Genomic DNA, 19,808 nt, shown 5'->3' with positions numbered 1-19,808 from the left:
AGAGGATGGAGCTAGCCACTAGTTAACCATAGATGCCAGGCAGCAGTGGCACACACCTTTAATCCCAGCACTTGGAGGAGGAAGCAGGAAGATCAGGAGTTCAAGGCTGATGTGGGATATGTTTATTACCATTGGTTAATAATGAAGTTGCTTTGGCCTATAGCAAGACAGAATAGAGCCAGGCATGAAATCCAAGCAGAGATACAGGAAAAAGAAGGATGGAGTCTGGCAGATGCCAGACAGCCACTGAAGTAGCAATATGTATTAGGACACAGTTAAGGCCATGAGACATGGCAAAACACAGATGAATCAAAATGGGTTAATTTAAGTTGTGAGAGCTAGTTAGTATTAAGTATTAAGCCTGAGCCATAGGCCAAACAGTTTGTAATTAATATTAAGCCTCTGGGTGATTTTTTTTTTTTTTTTTTTTTTTTTTTTTTTTTTTTTTTTTTTTTTTTTTTTGGTTTTCTGAGACAGGGTTTCTCTGTGTAGCTTTGCATCTTTCCTGGAACTCACTCTGTAGCCCAGGCTGGCCTCGAACTCACAGAGATCCACCTGCCTCTGCCTCCCGAGTGCTGGGATTAAAGGCATGCACCACTACCTCCCAGCTCTGAGTGATTATTTTAAAAGCAGCTGTAGGATCAGGCGGGACAGAAAAGCCTCTGTTTACAAATGGCACCCCTCATTGGGCACCAAATGTAGTGTGAATTCTAACTGGTCTTAATAATGAAAACACAAAGTCAGATAGCAGGGTGAAAGCTGAAAGATCAGAGGAGCAGAGCAGCCAGCCACTAGAAAGACTTCCTACCTCTAGGAATCCTCAGACTGAAAGGGCTGAGCTCTGTTCTCCACCCCACCTTATCACTTCCTCTCTCTGTCCAGCCATATCACTTCATGTTTCCTCCTCCCAAGTGCTGGGATTAAAGGCATGTGCCTCCCAAGTACTGGGATCAAAGGCATGAGACACGAAGTGCTGGGATTAAAGGTGTGTGCCACCACTGCCCATCCTCTAAGTGGCTAGCTCCACACTCTGATCTCCAGGCAAGCTTTATTTGTTAGAGCACAAACAAAAGTATCACCACACAAGACCACCCCGGGCTACATAAGATTGAATGTAAAAGAGAAAGAGATGGGTGGTGGTGGCACATGCCTTTAATCCCAGCACAGTCAGGAGGTGAAGACAGGAATATAAGATGGTTAAAGACATGATACAGCCCCATTCAGTCTGAGGATTCATGGAGGTAAGAAGTGGCTGCTGCTCTGCTCCTCTGATCTTTCAGCTTTTGCCCTCAATATCTGACTCTGGCTCTTTATTATTAAGACTAATTAGGACCCTGCTGCATGTGTGTATATATGTAAGTGAATGTGGGTGCATATATGCCACAGCATGTGCGTGGAAGTCTGAGGACAATCCTGGGTGTAGCTGTTGGTCCTTGCCTTCAATCTGTTTTGAGACAGGTTCTCTGTTGGTTTTTTGCTAGATAAATTAGGCTAGCTAATCTATGAACTTCCAAGAATTCTCTCATTTATGCCAACTACCTCCCTATAGATACGCTGAGATTATAACATTTGTACAACATGTCCAGTTTATATTAAGTGCTGGGGATTTATAGTTAAGTCCTCATACTTCTGAGCCACCTCCCCAGCCCTTGACCTAGTTTTTAAATATAATATGATGCGAATACTGATGCTTCCCCCCGGCCCGCGAGTATTTGTTAAAGACATTCAACACGGAATGAGTTCAGTACCTTGTAATTCATTATTACAAGGTACTTGCTTAGCATGTATGAGGCTCTGGGTTTGGTTTCCTGTACCATAAAAGAAAGAAGGAAGGAAGGAAGGAGGCAGGGAGGGAGAGAAGAAAAGGAGAGAATCAATTAAGTGGCTGAGAAATAGTTGAGTGGCTGCTCTTCCAGAGAGCCTGGGTTCAATTCCCCAGTGCCCACATGGCAGCTCACAATCATCTATTAACTCTAGTCCCAGGGAATCTATCTGATTCTGGCCTCCACCACATGCATGCATGTGGTGCAGACATACACTCAGGCAAACACTCATACACATAAAATCTCAAAAGAAAATCTAATAGCCAAGCATAGTGGTATATGTCTGTAATCTCACTGCTTGGGGGCTGAGGCAGAAGGACTGTCATAAGTTCAAGGCCAGCCCGGTGGTTTGTAGAGTGAGTCCCTGAGCAGCCTAGGCAATAGTTTGAGTCCTTGTCTCAAAATAAATCATTGTAAGATGATTCCAAATTTTAAAATATTATTATGATTCAAATTGTAGCCCAACACTTGATTTCTCAGAATTTGCTGCTGTACTCAAGTGTGCATTCTCCAGTTAGAGTAAGTGTTCTTTAAATGTTAAGTCAAGTTGCTGTTCAAATTTGCTATATATTTACTCACATTTTTGTTCTTTTATTCTTTCAATTACTAAAAAGCATAAGATAGACTTCCTACTGAGTGTGGACTCCTTCTTTCTCTCCCTCCTTTCTTTCTTTTTCTTTCTTTTAATTCCATTAGTTTGAAGTCTGGCATTAGAGGTATATACATTTAAGAGTATATCTTCATTTTGATGCCCACTTTGTCTGATATTAATATAGCACTGAAGTTTTCTTATGTCTACTGTTTATATGATATTTTAAAATAAAAATTCCATTTACTGTCAGCATATTAGTGTTTTAATATTTAAAATATGTCAAATAGATGGGCATAGTGGAACATGCCTTTAATCCTAGCACTCCATAGGAGTGGCAGGTGAATTTCTGTAAGTTCAAGTCCAACCTGGTCTACATGGGAAGTCCCAGGCCAGCCAGGGCTACATCATAAAACATAATAAGACTCTGTCAAAGGGATGGGGGAGTCAAATTGTTTATAAATAATAGTTAGAAATCAGCCTTCTTTTGGATTGCTATCTTCCTAAATAAGACTTTTGAAATCTGCTTTTAAGATATTCTTTATATTTTCGGTTTTCAGAATTTCACTACTATATGACTAAGTGAGACTGTGTGTGTGTATTTGTCCTACTTAGGCTTTACTGAATTTAGGTCTACAGGTTCTAATTTATTTTCATTAAATTTGAGGTATTTTCAGCTATAACTCTAAATACTTTTTCTACACCCCTTCTCTTCTTAACTTTAATGCTCTCCACATCCTATCTCTTCTTTTCATATTTATCCTATCATTTTTTTTCTACAGAATCGATATTTGCTATTCAACTGTCTTTAGGAGAAGTAATCTTTCTGTCATTGCCAATTATCATCACTTCTGTAATGCTCATATTGGGTATTATAAACTTTCAAATATACTTTATGGCTCTAGACTTTCTAACTTGGTGTTTTTCAGATTATACTACTAGCATACTAATGGACAGGGTGGAGAGATTTCTCCACGATTAAAAGCATTAGCTCCTCTTCCAGAGAATCTGGGTTTGACTCCCAGCACCCACAGGGTGACTAATAATATATTAACGACTTCAATGTTTAATTCTAAGTGCTAACCATGTATAAATGGAATCACTAACACAAAATTAACTCTAAATACTTGCAATGATTAACTTTCTTGAGAACATATAATTCTACCATGTTAAATAATTCTATTTAAAAACAGAAATAGGAACATATCTGATTCATAGGGCTGTTTTGATGATTAAATATAAAGTTTCTGATAAACATCGAACACCCAGCAAATCTTAAAAACTTATCATAGAATGACTTATAAATTCATATTCCTAATTTAAAAAGTAAATATTACAAGATAGCAGATAATACGGTAGCATGACTAAAAATACAAATGCTAAATTTACTTATTAGGTATTTTAGCCATTATCTTTATGTAAAAGACAAGACAAGGAAACCAGCAATTTCCATCAAAAAATAATAAATTAATTAATTTTCACTAAAAATATAATTATATTTTAGAAAGGTTTCTTTAAAATGTTAAAATAAAATTTATTCAAAAACAATAAAATAACAGCTTCTATGAAATATGTACTACATATAATAAACAGCACAGTACCAACAATTCCATTTTTCATGACATAGACATCTTCTTTTAATTATAATTTTCCTCCCTAGAATGCAAAATAGATTAATATGAAATTAAAATGATATTGCTATAGCATTAAAATCTACCATAACATTTAAGCACATAATTTAAAGATAAAGTGGGAAATGTTAACTAATTGAAAAAAAAAATCAGAAAATGTCAATAATATATCACATGGTTATAAAAACGCAAGTAATTCTGGTAATGCTAATATAGGAGCATACAGTTAAACCAGGTTTTACACTCCAACTAGGGGACATAAAAATTAGATGCAGGGACTGGAGAGATGGCTCAGCAGTTGAGAGGAGCCCTTGCTATTTTAGGAGACCCAGGTTTGATTCCCAGCACCCATGTCACAAGTGCCTGTAACCCCACCTACAAGAGATCCTATGCTTTCTTCTAGACTCTGAAGGCACATATGAAGACCTACACACACATAATCAAAGATAAAATAAATCTTAAAGTAATATACAGACATCAACATCTCATTATGGTTTAGACTAACATACACAGTAAAGGAGAGCAAACTGGTTATATGAATATGGAAAAAAGCAAAAAGAGAGAAATGCTTGCAGGTAAAGCAATACAGCATAGAAAAGAAGAAAGACAGAGGAAGACTTAAGAGAGTTTTTTAAAAAATAGGTCAAATCTTATCATACCTTGAATTGGAAAATATTATCATGTTTCTATATATTTCCTTATTCTCTTGCTTCATCTTTTTTTCCTATCTTGGTTTTTCTTTAGGCTGATTTTGTCATTTCTCATAATCACATTTTGTGAACTATTTACTGCCCTTTTTGGAAATAGGATGGATATAAGTAATATTTTATAAGTTCCTAATAGAGTTCTTATTGCTTTACTCTAGTCCAAAACAAAATTATAATGGAAAGCTTGTTTTTTCTTTTGTTTTTGTTTGTTTTAAATTTGTTTTTTTGCTGGCAGAGTAGCTCAAGCTAGCTTCCAATTTGTGTTCTTCTTGCTTCGGTCTGCTCAACTAATGGGATTATAAGATTGTGTAACCATGCCCAGCCAGAATAGGAGAGTTTTTTGTTTTGTTGTTGTTGCTTTAGTTATAATTACCTGTGCAAGTATGTGTCTGTATGTGGGTTACTGCATGTGAGTGCAGTGCCTGCAGAGGCAGAAGGCCATCGGATTCCCTGAAGTTGGAGCTGCCTGACATAGGTGCTGTGAAACAAACTTGGCTACCCAGAACATGAAGTCTATGAACAATCTGAATGTTTACAATATAGCATAGTGGTTAAGAGCAGGGACTTGGATTTTTCATTGATATAATGGGGATAATAATATCACTACAATAGAAGAAATACTAAGCACTATTAGTTATTATTACTAATAGAATAGTATGTATCACAGGGTTGTTTCAGGGATTGAGGTTATATAAAAAATTTAGAATAGTTCCTTGCATATAGTAAATTCTATAAGTTATTATTACAAATTTGTCATTTTGGGGTCAAATTTATCCTGTATAAAATAGGTTCTATGCTGGCTGGTGGTGGTGCACGCCTTTAATCATAGCACCAAGGAGGCAGAGGCAGGCGGATCTCTCAGTTCAAGGCCATCCTGATGTACAGAGTGAGTTCTAGGACAGCCAGGGCTACACAAAGAAACTCTGTCTCCAAAAAAAAAAAAAAAAAACCAAAAAAAAAAAATTTGGTATTTTTGCCAAAACCAGTCTTATATATCTGTAGCACTCATTACCATTAGAATAGAGGAGAAGTTTGAAAAAGAAGTAGAACTGTCCCTCTGAGAACACTTTTAAGAATACTTTTTGGTTGTCCTTATAATGGGAAAAAAGATACCCTGTTTCTAAGATACAATAGGGGGAAGTTAATAGCAGCTGATCTTATTTTACATGGATATCTGGCTAGTAAGTCTACTAGACTTCCAGGTATGATGGTGAATGTGTACTTTTCTACTCTGTAAGTTAACTACTACTTCATGTAGTTTTCCTTTTTGGGGGTGGGGCAGGGGAGAGAGAGGGTTTCTCTTTGTAGCCCTGGCTGTCTGGAACTCCTTCTGTAGACCAGGCTGACCTTGAACTCACAGAGATCTACCTGCCTCTACTTCCCAGTTGGGACTAAAGGCTTGCTAGTTTTCCTGCTCTTAAGCCTCCAATACCTTTGTCTGGAGTGATGGTGCATGCCTTTAATCTCAGCATTTGAGAGGCAGATGTAGGTGGATTTCTGTTAGTTGGAGGCCAGCTAGGACTGCCTAGTAAGATAGTGAAAAAAAGCCAAAAAACAAACAAACAAACAAAAACAAGAAACTTCCATCACCTTACCCTGACTTGGATAATAAACTTGTTTGTTATTTCACAAAGAGACAATCAGTAAAGAAATTTCTCTCCCACCACAGACGTTCTGCCCCTTGTTTGTTTTTATAGCCACATAGCCTGTCTTCCTTCTCACTGTGTCCCGGGGTCTTTCACATAACACCAACTCCTCTACTTCTCTATAATCTCCTCCTGCAAACTATTACGGACTCTTATTTTTTTCTTCTATTTCATAAAGGGTTTATTTTTCAGTTAACTGTATTGAATCTTCAATCTCAATTTCTCTCTCCTCTCTCTGTCTTCCTCAGACTGGGCTCTCACGACATAGTCCTGGCTGGCCTAGAACTCAGAGACACACCTTGCTTCTGCCTCCCAAGTTGTTTTTGGTAGGTTGGTTTGTTGTTCGTTTTTTGTTTGTTTGTTTGTTTGTTTTGAGAGAGTATCTCATGGAGCTCAGGATGGTCTGGATCTTACTCCGTAACCTAGGACAACCTTAAACTTCTGATCCTAGTATCCCCCAGGTGCTAGGAATAATCCTATAATAATAATATATAATATTATTATATAATACTTAATAATAATCCTATAAAGGTGTATATGCCCAGTGTATGCAGAGCTGGAAAGTGAACCCAGGACTTCAGGCACACTAGGCAGATACCCTACCAACTGAATTATATTTCCCATCCTAGAATCTTCAATTTCTTGAACACTTTAAGCAAAATACTTTAGGAATGACTGCTTTATGTGGTAATGTGTGAAATACATACCTGAGTTAAACCAGTAGCTGTTTTCAGAGAAGACTTTTTTAACAGTCTCACTTCTTTGTTTATGTATCTCAGCATTCCACTAAGAGTACTAAAGTCATTACTCTCAGAACTATCATCTTCCAGGTCATATGGGAGAGGTTTAAATGAATCTGAATGCTTGAAAGCTAGGTCTTTATGACCACCTTCTAATGCCAAAGGCTGTTCTAACTGCATTTTCTTTAAGTCCTGTAGCAATTCTTCAGAGAGATCTTCATTGGTATGACTCTTGAAACTAAGGTCAGTGGCACTAACAGAGCGACGTAGTTTTCTGCATTTGAAAAATGATATCTGAGAATGTTTGGCAAACTTTGGATCTTGAATATCAGGCATAATTTCTGTTAGAGTTGTAAAGGAAGGTGGTAGAAACTTGAGGTCTTCTGTCTTTTCATGTCCAGAAATTTTGGCTTGCAATCTGGTTAATTCTGATTCCTGTAGAGAAATTGGTACATAGTACAAGCTCAATATATTTCTGTTTAATAAACTACTTATAAAATCATAGACTCTGAGAAGTCATCTTTGTCAGTTTTTGTCTCAGTATGGAAACTTTTAAAATAAAAGTTCTTGAGAATTTTACAAGTGTTTTTCAAACCTTCTACTACTAAAGATAGCTGCATTTTGAGATTATGTATTTTCATTTGAAAATTTCTTCCAATATTCTAATGAATTTCATGAAAACTAGATTTTCCATAGAGACCATTTTAATGTTAAAGATTTCAATCTTACACTTATAAGTTTATCTGTGAAAGTATAGAGGTGAACTTTTTTTTTAAATCTAACTACTTTTAGGACTACTTATAGGATTTCTAATAGGAAGTAAATACATATTGGTTATTGTCTTAGTCACTTTTCTACTGCTGTGAAAAGGCAATTATAGACGAAAGCATTCAATGGGGGCTTACATTTCAAAGGGTGAGTCCATCACCATCATGGTGGGGAGTCTAACAGCGGGCAGGTAGGTATGGTATTGAAGCAGTAGTTGAGAGCTTACACATCTCATACATAAGCATGAGGCAAAGAAAGAGAGCTAACAGGGAATGGTGAGGACTTTTGAAACCTCAGAGCCCAACTCCACTGACATATTTCCTCCAAAATGGCCACATCTCCTAATCCTTCCCAAACAGTTCCATCAACTAGGGACTGCTGTGGGATGTTCTGTATGGCAAATGTGTTGCTCTGATTGGTTGGTAAATAAAACACTGATTGGCCAGTAGTCAGGCAGGAGGAAGTATAGGCGGGACAAGGAGAATAAAGCTGGGAAGTGGAAGGTTGAGTCAGAGACACTGCCAGCCACCACGATGACAAACAGCATGTGAAGATGCTGGTAAGCCACGAGCCACGTGGCAAGGTATAGATTTATAGAAATGGATTAATTTAAGCTGTAAGAACAGTTAGCAAGAAACCTGCCACGGCCATACAGTTTGTAACCAATATAAGTCTCTGTGTTTACTTGGTTGGGTCTGAGTGGCTGTGGGACTGGTGGGTGAGAGAGATTTGTCCTGACTGTGGGCCAGGCAGGAAAACTCTAGCTAGAAATGGCGCCCAATGTGGGGCAAGGGTTTCCACCTAAAAACTGAGAAAAAAGATACTAAAATGGAGCTAAAAACAGTTCCTAATTGTCTCTCTCAAATGAGCGGCAGCTGCCGGTTTGAGCTACTTTGATTGGTTATTGCTTTTTTGGAACAGATAATTTCTTAGCCCCTTTCATAAGTTGCAGGGTTAGTTGGGTGGGGTCTCACCTCAGGGCACCACTCCCTTTATTTCATTTCATGATTCTTTCAGTACAAACTTTGGTTCCAACATTAAATTTCCGCTCTTCTTCTCAAACTACATTTGATTTATTGCCCCACTTGTTCTTGTCATTGTAGATCTGCATGAGAGTGATCACTAATAGCCACATGACAGAGTCAACATTTGACTATCTTGAAATCTCTGCCAACAAAATTAGTCCCAAACTCTTCAATTTAGCTCCAGGTAGATTTTTAAAACAAGGGTAAAAAGGAGCCACATCCTTTGCCAAAATATCACAAGAATTGTCTCTAGCTGTGGTGGTTTGAAAGAAAATGGCCCTTATTGTTAGGATCCTGTACATGCGCAGCTTGGGGTCTTGCATCTTACATCATCAGCAGGTGCTGGCGACTACGGGTCATGCACCCTCTCTCTGTGTGTTCTCTCTCTGCTCTGCTCCCTCTCCCCAGGCCTGGTTCCCCTCTTTCTTCCCCCCTTTCCCTCCTAATAAAGCTCTAAAAAGTACCACTGGGTTCTGCCATGGCCCCGTGACTTTTCTGCTGGTTTATCATAACCATCACTCATGAGGAATGGCACTATTAGGAGGTGTGACTTTGTTAGAGGAAATGTGTGACTGTGGGGCCAGGCTTTGAGGTCGCCTATGCTCAAGCTTTGCCCAGTATGGCACACAGTTGCTTCTGCTGCCTGCAGATCAAGATGTAGAACTCTCAGCTCCTTCTCCAGCACCATGTCTGCCTGCATGCTGCCTTTATGATAATGAACTAAACCTCTGAACAGTAAGCTAACCCCAATGAAATGTTTTCCTTTATAAGAGTTGCCATGGTTGCAGTGTATCTTCACAGCAATAGAAACTGTAACTAAGACACTAGTCCAATTGCTAATATTGTTTTCCTTTGAAATCTCTTAAGCTGGACCTCCACAGTCCACATTGCACTCAGCACTACTGTCTTTCAAGTTCATACTAGTGTGGTCCATTAAACTCTGCTTATAATGTTCAACCACTTTTGTAGTTCAAAGTCCCAAAGTCTTCAACATTCCTCAAAAATAAACAAAAATTAAAAACAGCATCTTTAGACCTGTCACAGCAATAGCACACTCTCTGGCGTCTTCTGCTTTATTTACCTTTCTTCTGCTGTGGCAAAATCCCATGACCAAGGCAATTTATAGAAGAAAGCATTTAATTGGAGCTTACAGTTTCAGAGGGTGAGTCTATGACAATTATGGTGGAGATCATGGCAGCAGATAGACATACTGCTGAAAGTGTACATCCTGATCAACAAGTAGCAGGCAGAGAGAAAAATCTAACTGGGAATGGCCTGGGATTTTGAAACCTCAAAGCCACCACCACTGATACACCTCCACCAGAGCCACACTCTCTAATCCTTCCCAAACAGTTCCATAAACTGGGGACCAAGTATTTAAATATGAACCTAAGGGGGCCATCCTCGTTCAAACTACCACAGTTAATATGTGTTTATGTTCCTATTATAAGAAAGCTTTCCTAAACTAGATTTTAGAAAAGAAACTAAGATAAACACTGAAAACCCATAAGACTTAAAAACATAAAGATTTTTTTTTGAGACAGAGAGACAGTGTGTGTGTGTGTTATGGTACCTAACCCAATCTGGCCTCAAACTTTGGTTTGACTCTCCTCCTCAGCCCTTAGTATGATGGGATTATAGACATGCACCATTATATCTGGTTGTAATTTCATTTTTGTAAGAGAAATAATATAAGTAAACTAGTCTCTTATTTACATGTATTTTCCTCTTCTTTTTGGATAACTGATAAGGATAACTGTTCACAATGAAATGCACTATGCAGAATAACATTAAGCATAATTAAACTTTTTCTTAGGATCAAATGTCACAGTGTAAACATTATGGTGTGCTATAATATACTTATACCTTTAGGGCTCTAAGAAAATTATCTTAGCTTTGTACTTGTTCCAGTTGCCCTCAAATACTAGAATACTAATTCAGGCACTATAACAATTGGACAGGAAAAATCAAGTCCCTCAAAGTGAGTCATTTCCCTCCTTCTAATTTTGTTGTCTGTCACTGCCTGATGTTCTCAATGGAACTGCTTTCTACTCTGCAGCTACTGGGATTTTTGCTTTTGTTTGTTTTTAGTCTTTGAGATGTTAGCTTTAAATTCACTATGTAGCCACCAACCATGACCTTGAATTCCTGAGCCTCATGTCTCCATCTTCCAAGTGCTGGGATTACAGGTATATACTAGTTCATCTGGTTTTATGCAGTGCTTGGGATCGAAATCAGGGCTTTGTGCATGCTAGACAAACACTCTACCGACTGAGCTGCATTCCCAGAACTACTTACACCTACTTCTAATTGCTCCGTTACATCTTCTAAGCTCTTAGATTATTAGCCTTTATTCTTTTTGTTCTCGTTAGCGAAGACATTAGAGCTAGCTAAGGTTGACTTTGAGAGGTGTGTCAACAGCGAAAGAAATTCTGTTTTAAAACTAGTATCACTCTACATTAGCTACATTAATTAATCATCATACACCTCCTAAGATTTCTTTATCTATGGCTTATTTTTTCTTAAAACTTCATGTTTATTCATATTTCTCAAAATATATGTACATAAAAAAGGAAGATTTACAACAGGAAAGATTGCCTTACATGCAACATAAATCCCAATGACTCATGATGGGATCTCACAGGTTATGATCCAATTCAAGCCCGTTTTTTCAAGTCCATTTCCCAGCCATATATGTAAGCTGCGGGGATCCCAGGAGACACTGCAAGTGGAATGAATCTCAAACAAACACCTTCTCCTCTGGCAGTGTGTAAGGGGCCAGAGGATGTACATTAAAAAGTTTAAGACAATTAAAATGTCAAGTGCCACAGGGAAGGAATAAATGATAAGCAGAAACTGTATTTCTCAAGTAGAAAGCTAGTGCTATTTTACACAACTTCACAATATCCTAAAACAAATACAAACAAAAAGAGGGTTAGGTAGTACAGCTTCATTTGCTTCCCCCTCCTCTCTTCTGTTAAAATATCTCAAAAAGGAAACCTTTGCCTGATATCAAAAGTGCTATGGGGGAGGGGGGCTATCCATGGCTTATTTAAGAACTGCAGCTATTTATCTGGCTGGAAAGATGGTTCAGCAGATAAGAACATTTGCTGTTCTTGCAGAGAAACTGGCTTTGGTTTGTAGTACCCACAGGAAGGCTAACAACAATTCATAACTCCAGTTCTAGGGAATCTGTTTCCGTCTTCAGGCCTCTGTGAGAACTACATGCACATGGTGCACATACAGATATGCAGGCAAAACACTCATACACAAAAGATAACAATAATTTTTTTTTTCAAGACAGTGTTTCTCTGTGTAGCCCTGGCTGTCCTGGAACACACTCTGTAGACATAAATATATATATTTATATATTTCATAAATAGCCAAACTTAAAATGTGAATGATTGCCACAAGTAATCAAATTGTACTGTTCTCATGGACAATCTCTGGTGAATAAGCAAAATAATTACTGTAACTAGGGATACAATATAGAATATTTTGATTTAAAAAAAGATTTATTTATTATATATACATTGTTCTGCCTTTATGCCATATATATGCATGTATGCCTGCACACCAGAAGAGGGCACCAGATCCCATTACAGATGGTTATGAGCCACCATGTGGATGCTGAGAATTGAACTCAGGACCTCTGAAAGAGAAGCCAGTGATCTTAATTGCTGAGCCATTTCTCCAGCCCCAAATATTTTAATTTCTGAAGGATGGTTTTGTTTTTTTTTTTACAACAAAGATCTGTAATTTTGTGTAAATTTTATAAACTCCCAGAACACTTGAGAAAAAAAAAGTGCCTTGACCAGGGAGGGGTTCAACCTAGGACCTCATACATGCCGGTCAAGTGTTCTGTCACTGAGCTGCAACCCACAGCAGTAGGAACATCATCTTAGTAAAAGCACTAATACTATACTCATTCCTTTTTCTGTCTGTCTGTTTGTTTTTCAAGACAGGGTTTCTCTGTGTAGCCTGGGCTGTCCTGGAACTCGATCTGTACAGTAGGCTGGTCTTGAACTCAAGAGATTCACCTACCTGCCTCTTGAGTGCTGGGATTAAAGGCATGCATGCATCACCACTGTCTGGCCAGTGTTTTCATTCTTAACAAACATACGCATACACAGTGTTTAGCCTAAACATTCTATTAATGCAGAGGACTGAATCCAGAGCATCCTGCATGGTAAGCAGAGACTCTGCCACTAAGCTGTATTGTCAGGTCCTACATATAATTTTAGATTATGTCTATCATATGTACCTAGTACTATAAATATAAACTGTATTATAAAGGAAGGGTGAGTTACTCAGCTAAGTACAAAAATGGAAATATATATATATATATATATGGTATTAGTTGATTTTATTTCTTTTTCAATAACTTCTATTTTGCTACCACTCTATTTTTCTTTTATAAAGGGTTTCAATGAATATTTAAGCATCCATAATGTTAATTTCAAACTCCACACAAATTGCCATAATCAAAACAGATGAACAGACAGCCTAAGCTATTTTAAAAGCATCTATATTTAAACGCAGTTTTAAAAAAGTTCTGAATATATTCTTATATTTTTACTTATAATTTTCAAAGGAACTTTACTGAACTGATTTTGAAAAATGCTTCTACTTTTTTTTAAGGCACATCAGGTATAATACCCACTATAGTAAATGTTATAAATGGAAGCATTTATATTTAAATATATATAAATTATTTTGTGGTAATATCATGTATATCGCATTAATAATATCTTGTATTTGTCTTCTAAACAAGATATACTTTGTTTCAAGTCAATAATTGATCATGTAGACCTCTATAAATGGGAACAAGAAAATAAATCATTTATTTCACAAATATTATTTCATTACTTTCATATGTTTACCTACTTTAATAAGTAATGCTTCATTTGCAGCTTCAATGACTTCATTTCTGTCTTGAACTTGTTGATGCAAATTGCTTACAGTATCCTGAGCTTCTTCTAATTCAAGTTTTGCTTTCTCTAGTTGTTCGTTTAGTTGTTGAACAGAAGTCTTTTGAGAGTCAGCAGAAATTTTCCACTTTGTATGGTTTTCTTGATGTGAAATCATCTTTACAGTCCCAAAATTGTAAAAAGAAAGCAGGGTAGAGTTGTTTTCAACATTTTAATACTTGCTACTATTATTATTATTTTTCCTTAAGAGATAAAATTTATAGCTATAAACATCTGATTTCACACTAAATACAATATTCAAGGAAAAAAGAACATAGTCTTACATTCACTTAACCATTAACCATATACCATATTTAGATTCTGATTTACATAAATAAACTATAAAGAATTTTTTTTAGACAACTGGAGAAATCTGAATAATTACTAGACATTTGATATAAAGAAAATACTCTCATAGTTGGGTGTGGTGGCACATGTCTTTAATCCCAGCACTCCAGAGGCAGAGGCAGTTGGATTTCTTTAAGTTCTAGGACAGCCTGAACTACATAGTGAGTTTCAGGAAATCCAGGGCTTATAGAGAGAGACAACTCAAACCAAACCAAACCAAACCAAACCAACCCAACACAAATCAATGAAGGGAGGGAGGGAGGGAGGGAAGGAGGGAGGGAGGGAAGGAGGAAGGAAGGAAGGAAGGAAGGAAGGAAGGAAGGAAGGAAGGAAGGAAGGAAGGAAGGAGAAAGAAAATACTTGAGAGAGTGGGACATCTGTGGCTTCAGGTCATAATGTTGGTGGTGTTGACCAGCAGGGAGCAAATTAAAAATGGATGAGGTTGAGAACAGCAAGAAGATTTTTGTTCAGAAGTGTGTCCAGGGCTATACTGTGGAAAAGGAAGGCAAGAATAGGACTGGACCAAATTTCCATGAGCTGCTTGGGAAGAAGATGAATCAGGCCATCTAGTGCCAACAAGGTATTGCCTGAGGAAAGGATACTGATGGAGGATTTGGAGAAACCCAAAAAGTTTATCTGTGGAACAAAGTAATTTTCTCCAGAATCAACAAGAGTGTGCTGGCTAGTTTTATGTCAACTTGACACAAGCTAGATTCACTGGAGAAGAGAGAGCCTCAATTAATAAAATGCCTTCATATGATTGGGTTACAGAAAAGCCTATATTTTCAATTTTTTTTTTTTTTTTTTTTTTTTTAGAGACAGGGTTTTTCTGTGTAGCCCTGGCTGTCCTGGAACTCACGCTGTAGACCATGCTGGCTGGCCTTGAATGCCTGCCTCTACCTCCAGAGTGCTGGGATTAAGGCTTGCATCACCACTGCTGGGCTTGTAGGGTATTTTAATTAGCAGGTGATGGGGGAGGGCCCAGCCCATTGTGGGTTCAGACAAGCTCTGGGGAACAAGCCAATAAGCTACACCCCTCCATGGCCTCTGCATCAGCTCCTGCCCCTAGGCTCCTGCACTGTTTGAGTTCCTTTGATGACGAACAGTGATGTGGAAGTGTAAGCCAAATAAACCCTTTTCTCTCCATCTTGCTTTTGTTCATCGTGTTTCATCATAGCAATAATAACCCTCACTAAGAAAGGGAGAAAGGGCAGACATAACTGTTTGTCTTAAAAGGATACTAATGAGTAATTGCCACTGCCCTATACATTACAAAACAAATTTCTCATGGCTTTTAATGTGTAGCATATTTAATTCATACACCAGAATTAAATCATGAATACTAACAGAATATTTTTGTTACAGGATATTTGGTCACACTGTGAACCGCGAGATAGCATTATTTACGGGAAAAAACCTTTTTCTTGTTGTGGTGTGGCTCAGCCCTAGCACACATCTTTAATCCAAGAGCTTTCTGTTTCAATACTGTAAACAGGATTAAATAAAGTCAACCATAGGTCAAGAGGAGGAGCAAGCAACCAGTAGGCAGAAAGTGAACATAGGATTAAGAAAAAACCATAAAGAGTAAGAAGGAATCAAGAGGACAGATAGACGCACAGGAAGTAGAAGGGAGGACATTTAGTTTAAGGAGGTGGTTGGAGATTGCAGGGAAGAAGGAGAGGGCTTACAGAACACCAGTGGAGGAGGATGGCCAGCTGAGTGCTTTGCCTGCCACACTGAGCTAGCAGGCTCTCACCCCAGCACCTGGCTCCTGAGTCTTTATTGGTAAAATCAAACAAATGAAAATTTGTTAAAAACAACATATTTTTGTTGGACAGTCCTGATTTAAGTAAAATTGGCTTGTAGTAATGTAGATATGATCTTTTAAAAAACACAACAGCTTCTGCTCCATAAATGCTGTTGTTGCAGGAATCTTTCTGGAATAAGCACTCTGATTCCAGTGAGAGTGGAAGAGAAGAGATGACACTGGTGGACAAGGCCAGGACAGCTCCTGAAGAGCCTTGGCTCTGGGTCTAGGTTTGCATCTCATTTTGTATCTGACACCAGAAGGTGGGGTGGACAAGCAAGTAGGAGTTTACAGAAACATGCATGGCAGTCGGCAGGTTGTTAAGGGCAATGACTCATTGTTTCAGCTATTTCTCCAGGTTATTATGTTCCAGGTAACAAGTAAATCATGCTTGGCAAATAGGTAATATAAGCAGTGATTTAAGTAAAGCACTAAATAAATCAGTATCTAATAATTCATCTTTTTTACCTTATTATACTTCATGACCACTGCTTTCCCTTTCTCAAGATAGGATTGGACTTTATTAATATTCACTTTTATCCAAAGATGGGGGATGTCACCTCAAAGCCCATACTTAATTTATATTATACTTAAGTTTATATAACTGGTTATATAAATATATTTAAACACTGGGAAACATCTCTTTACTGTCTCAGAACTAAGCAGAAGACTCACTGTCTTCGCTGGCCTGGTACAGGCAATATGGTTAAACATCAGGAAGCAACTGTCTGCTCTTGAAAACACCAATTGGAATTCCCTATGGACTGAAAGCATTTTAGGGTGGTTTATGTATAATATTACATAAAGAATATTTAATACTTAACAAAAAAAAGGGGTTCTCAATTTTGTGATGTGAAAATACCACTGCAATTTATTAGAACTTTTTTTCAAATAGCCCTTCAATTAGAAGTAATTAATAAACTGGGAGGTGGTGACGCATGTCTTTAATCTCAGCACTTGGGAGGCAGAGGCAGGTGAATCTCTGCGAATTTGAGGCCAACCTGGTCTACAAAGCGAGTTCTAGGACAGCTAGGACTGTTCCACAGAGAAACCCTGTCTCAAAAATTAAAAAAAAGAAATAATAGTTCAATTGATAAACTACTGATACATGGATTTAGTTATCAAAATAGTATATGATTGGGAGGATGGTAGGAAAGTGAGTGAGGGTAAAGATATATTGACCATACTTCCAAAAATGCCTAAAATTATCTGAGTTTTATGTCTAGTGCCCTGGTATGATTACTACCAATGTTCTTTTTCATACCCCAAAGTATTCCCTTTAAATAAAAGAAACAGTAAGTGATTTGTCACAGTTGATATGGAGATTTATTCTATTTCTATTATTCCATCCACTTTAATGTTTAAATTTTTCTGTAATAAATACTTAATATAAAATAACAAAAATCATTCTCACTCCACAATAATTTTGCAATTATTAAATGATTTTTCTGATGAATCTGAAACCTAAATTTTGGGTTGGGCAAACATTTTTTTTAAAGAAACAAAAAAAATTACTAAAATTAGTAATTCCTAGAGCTGGTGAGATGCCTCAGTAGTTAAGAGCACTGGCTCTTCCAGAGGACTAGCATTCATTTCCAACACCAGTTTCAGGACATCCAACATCCTCTTCTGGCCCCCTCAGAGACTTCACACCCATAGTACACAGAAATACATTCAGGCAAAAGACTCATACACATAAAATTAAAAATAAAAACTGGCAATTCATTTTAAAACTATTACTGCAATAGTATATCTACCCTTTCCTGAACGGAAACGAAGGAGTGGATTGGGGGGTTGGAGGTGGGAACAGAGAAGTGGAGGGGGGAGGCCTGGGAGAAAAAGAGGGAGTAGAAACTGCAGCCAGGATGTAAAATAATAGCATATCTTCTCATTTTATATATATTTACTTATTTATTAGGGTTTCTTGAGACATGATCTCATGTAGCCCAAACTGGCCTCAAACCCTTGCTATGTAGTCAAGGATGACCTTGAACTTCTGTTTCTCTCAAATGCTGGGATTACAGGCATGTACAAGTGTGCCTGGTTCGGCCCTCTCATTTTATATAGAACAACACATACACCTTAAAACTAAATCTTTGTTAACAATTAAATAGAAAAAATATTTTATACAAATTATATATTTGTCATACTTAAAAATATTATCCCCACATACTAAAAAACACTAAAACCTCCTTTAAAGATATTTATTTTTAACTCGTGTGTGTGTGTGTGTGTGTGTGTGTGTGTGTGTGTGTGTGTGTGTGTGTGTGTCTAGGTAAATAGGTTAGCAAATGCTTGCAAAAGCCAGAGGCATCAGATCTGCAGGCACTGGAGTTACAGGTGGGTGTAAGCCACTGATACAGATGCTGAGAATCAAAGGTCCTTTGAAGAGCAATTAGGTTCTTAATTGCTGAGTCATATCTCCAACCCTGAATTTCATTTTATTTTTTAATTTTATGTGTATGAGTATTTTGCTACATGTATGCCTGGTGCCTGTGGAGGTCAGAAGATGGTGTCATGTCACCTTGGAACTAGAGTTATAGACATTGGTGAGCTGCTATTTGAGTGCTGGGAAATGAACCTGGATCCTCTGCAAGAGAAGCATTTCTAGCTGAGTCATAGCTCCAGCCCCTGGAACTATTTTTTTAAACAATTTTTATGAATTATCTGCTTATAATTAACTTTAGGTAATTTATAAAATTAATGGCTTAAAGTGGATAACTACAGACAATAGATTAGAGCATCTGAGCAGTAAATGGCAAATACCTGAAATGGACTAATAGTTGCCTCTGATAATAAAAGGTTACAAATAGTATAAGAAGTGTATTCTTAAACAGCTTGAAACTGTGTTTCATTTTGCAGGCACTAAGTTTTTAAAGAGATCTGAATCTAAATGTACTTAAATAAGACATAAGTTACAAGTGCCCCTGTCCCTACCCCAAAGCCTCACAAAAGCTGGATATGGTGGCGCACATCTTTCATTCTAGCACCCAGGAGGCAGAGACAGGCAAATCTGTCAGTTCAAGACCAGCCTGTTATATATACTGAGTTCCAGGATAGCCAGCTCTACATAATGAGAAACTGTTTCAAGGAAAAAAGAAAAGTGTAATACAAATGCATTTGTAGTCTTTGTTTTACAGAAAAATGCTTTCTTAGAACCAAACTCAATAAATATTAAGAAATGAAAGATTTGGGGTAATATTTTCAAATGTTTTAAAAAATAAAAAATACTTTAATTAATAATACTGTTCATTTTTATAAAGGTTCAGAACATATTGATAAAACGATTCTAGTACTGCTTCTCTAATTTACTATCAGACTAGAGGTTAGAAATTACAAAGTGCTTTAGAGTATTTTCACATCACATAAAATGGTTTATGTCTATACTTCCAGTTTGTTTTCCACAAGTTCTACAGTCAATAATGATAAGTCAGACTCTAATATAAGAACTTCACATATAGTAATTAATTTATTCCTTTTGACAGTCCTATGAGATAGCTCTTATCATTATACACATCTTGGAGAGGTTAAATAAGGAGAGGTTATCCATGGTCATACAGTTATCAAACAGGAATTAGATTCAGGATGTCTGCCTCAAGAACTAGACCTCTTACATCTAGAGCACAATAGCTTTTTAAGTGAAAGGACAGTAAGTGCAAGGTATGTATTTAGCTTAAAATGAAGATTACAATATATTAATTTACAATGAGCATTTCAAGAACTAGCCTCATAGTTCCATCCTAGTAGGTCAGTT

The 19,808-nt window shown here is 37.3% G+C and overlaps 1 protein-coding gene across 4 annotated transcripts in view; it reads right to left on the bottom strand.

The window, feature by feature from the left end:
• Positions 1-469: 469 nt before the first annotated feature.
• The window catches only part of Ccdc18 (coiled-coil domain containing 18), a 129,941-nt gene continuing 110,602 nt past the window's right edge, over positions 470-19,808 (bottom strand). For all 4 annotated transcript variants that reach the window (XM_052735702.1, XM_052735704.1, XM_052735705.1 and 1 more), the window contains 3 exons: positions 13,817-14,017; positions 7,104-7,571; positions 470-4,068 (listed from right to left, as the gene is read on the bottom strand). In XM_052735702.1, coding sequence (XP_052591662.1) covers positions 4,054-4,068; positions 7,104-7,571; positions 13,817-14,017 — 684 coding nt within the window. In that variant the 3' untranslated portion in view covers positions 470-4,053. The remainder of the gene's footprint in view (positions 4,069-7,103; positions 7,572-13,816; positions 14,018-19,808) is intronic.

This window comes from Peromyscus californicus, unplaced genomic scaffold (genome assembly GCF_007827085.1).
Source record: "Peromyscus californicus insignis strain IS unplaced genomic scaffold, ASM782708v3 Scaffold_13__1_contigs__length_99412109, whole genome shotgun sequence".
In the NCBI taxonomy this organism is placed as follows: domain Eukaryota; kingdom Metazoa; phylum Chordata; class Mammalia; order Rodentia; family Cricetidae; genus Peromyscus; species Peromyscus californicus.
This window is presented reverse-complemented; position numbering and strand designations above follow the sequence as displayed.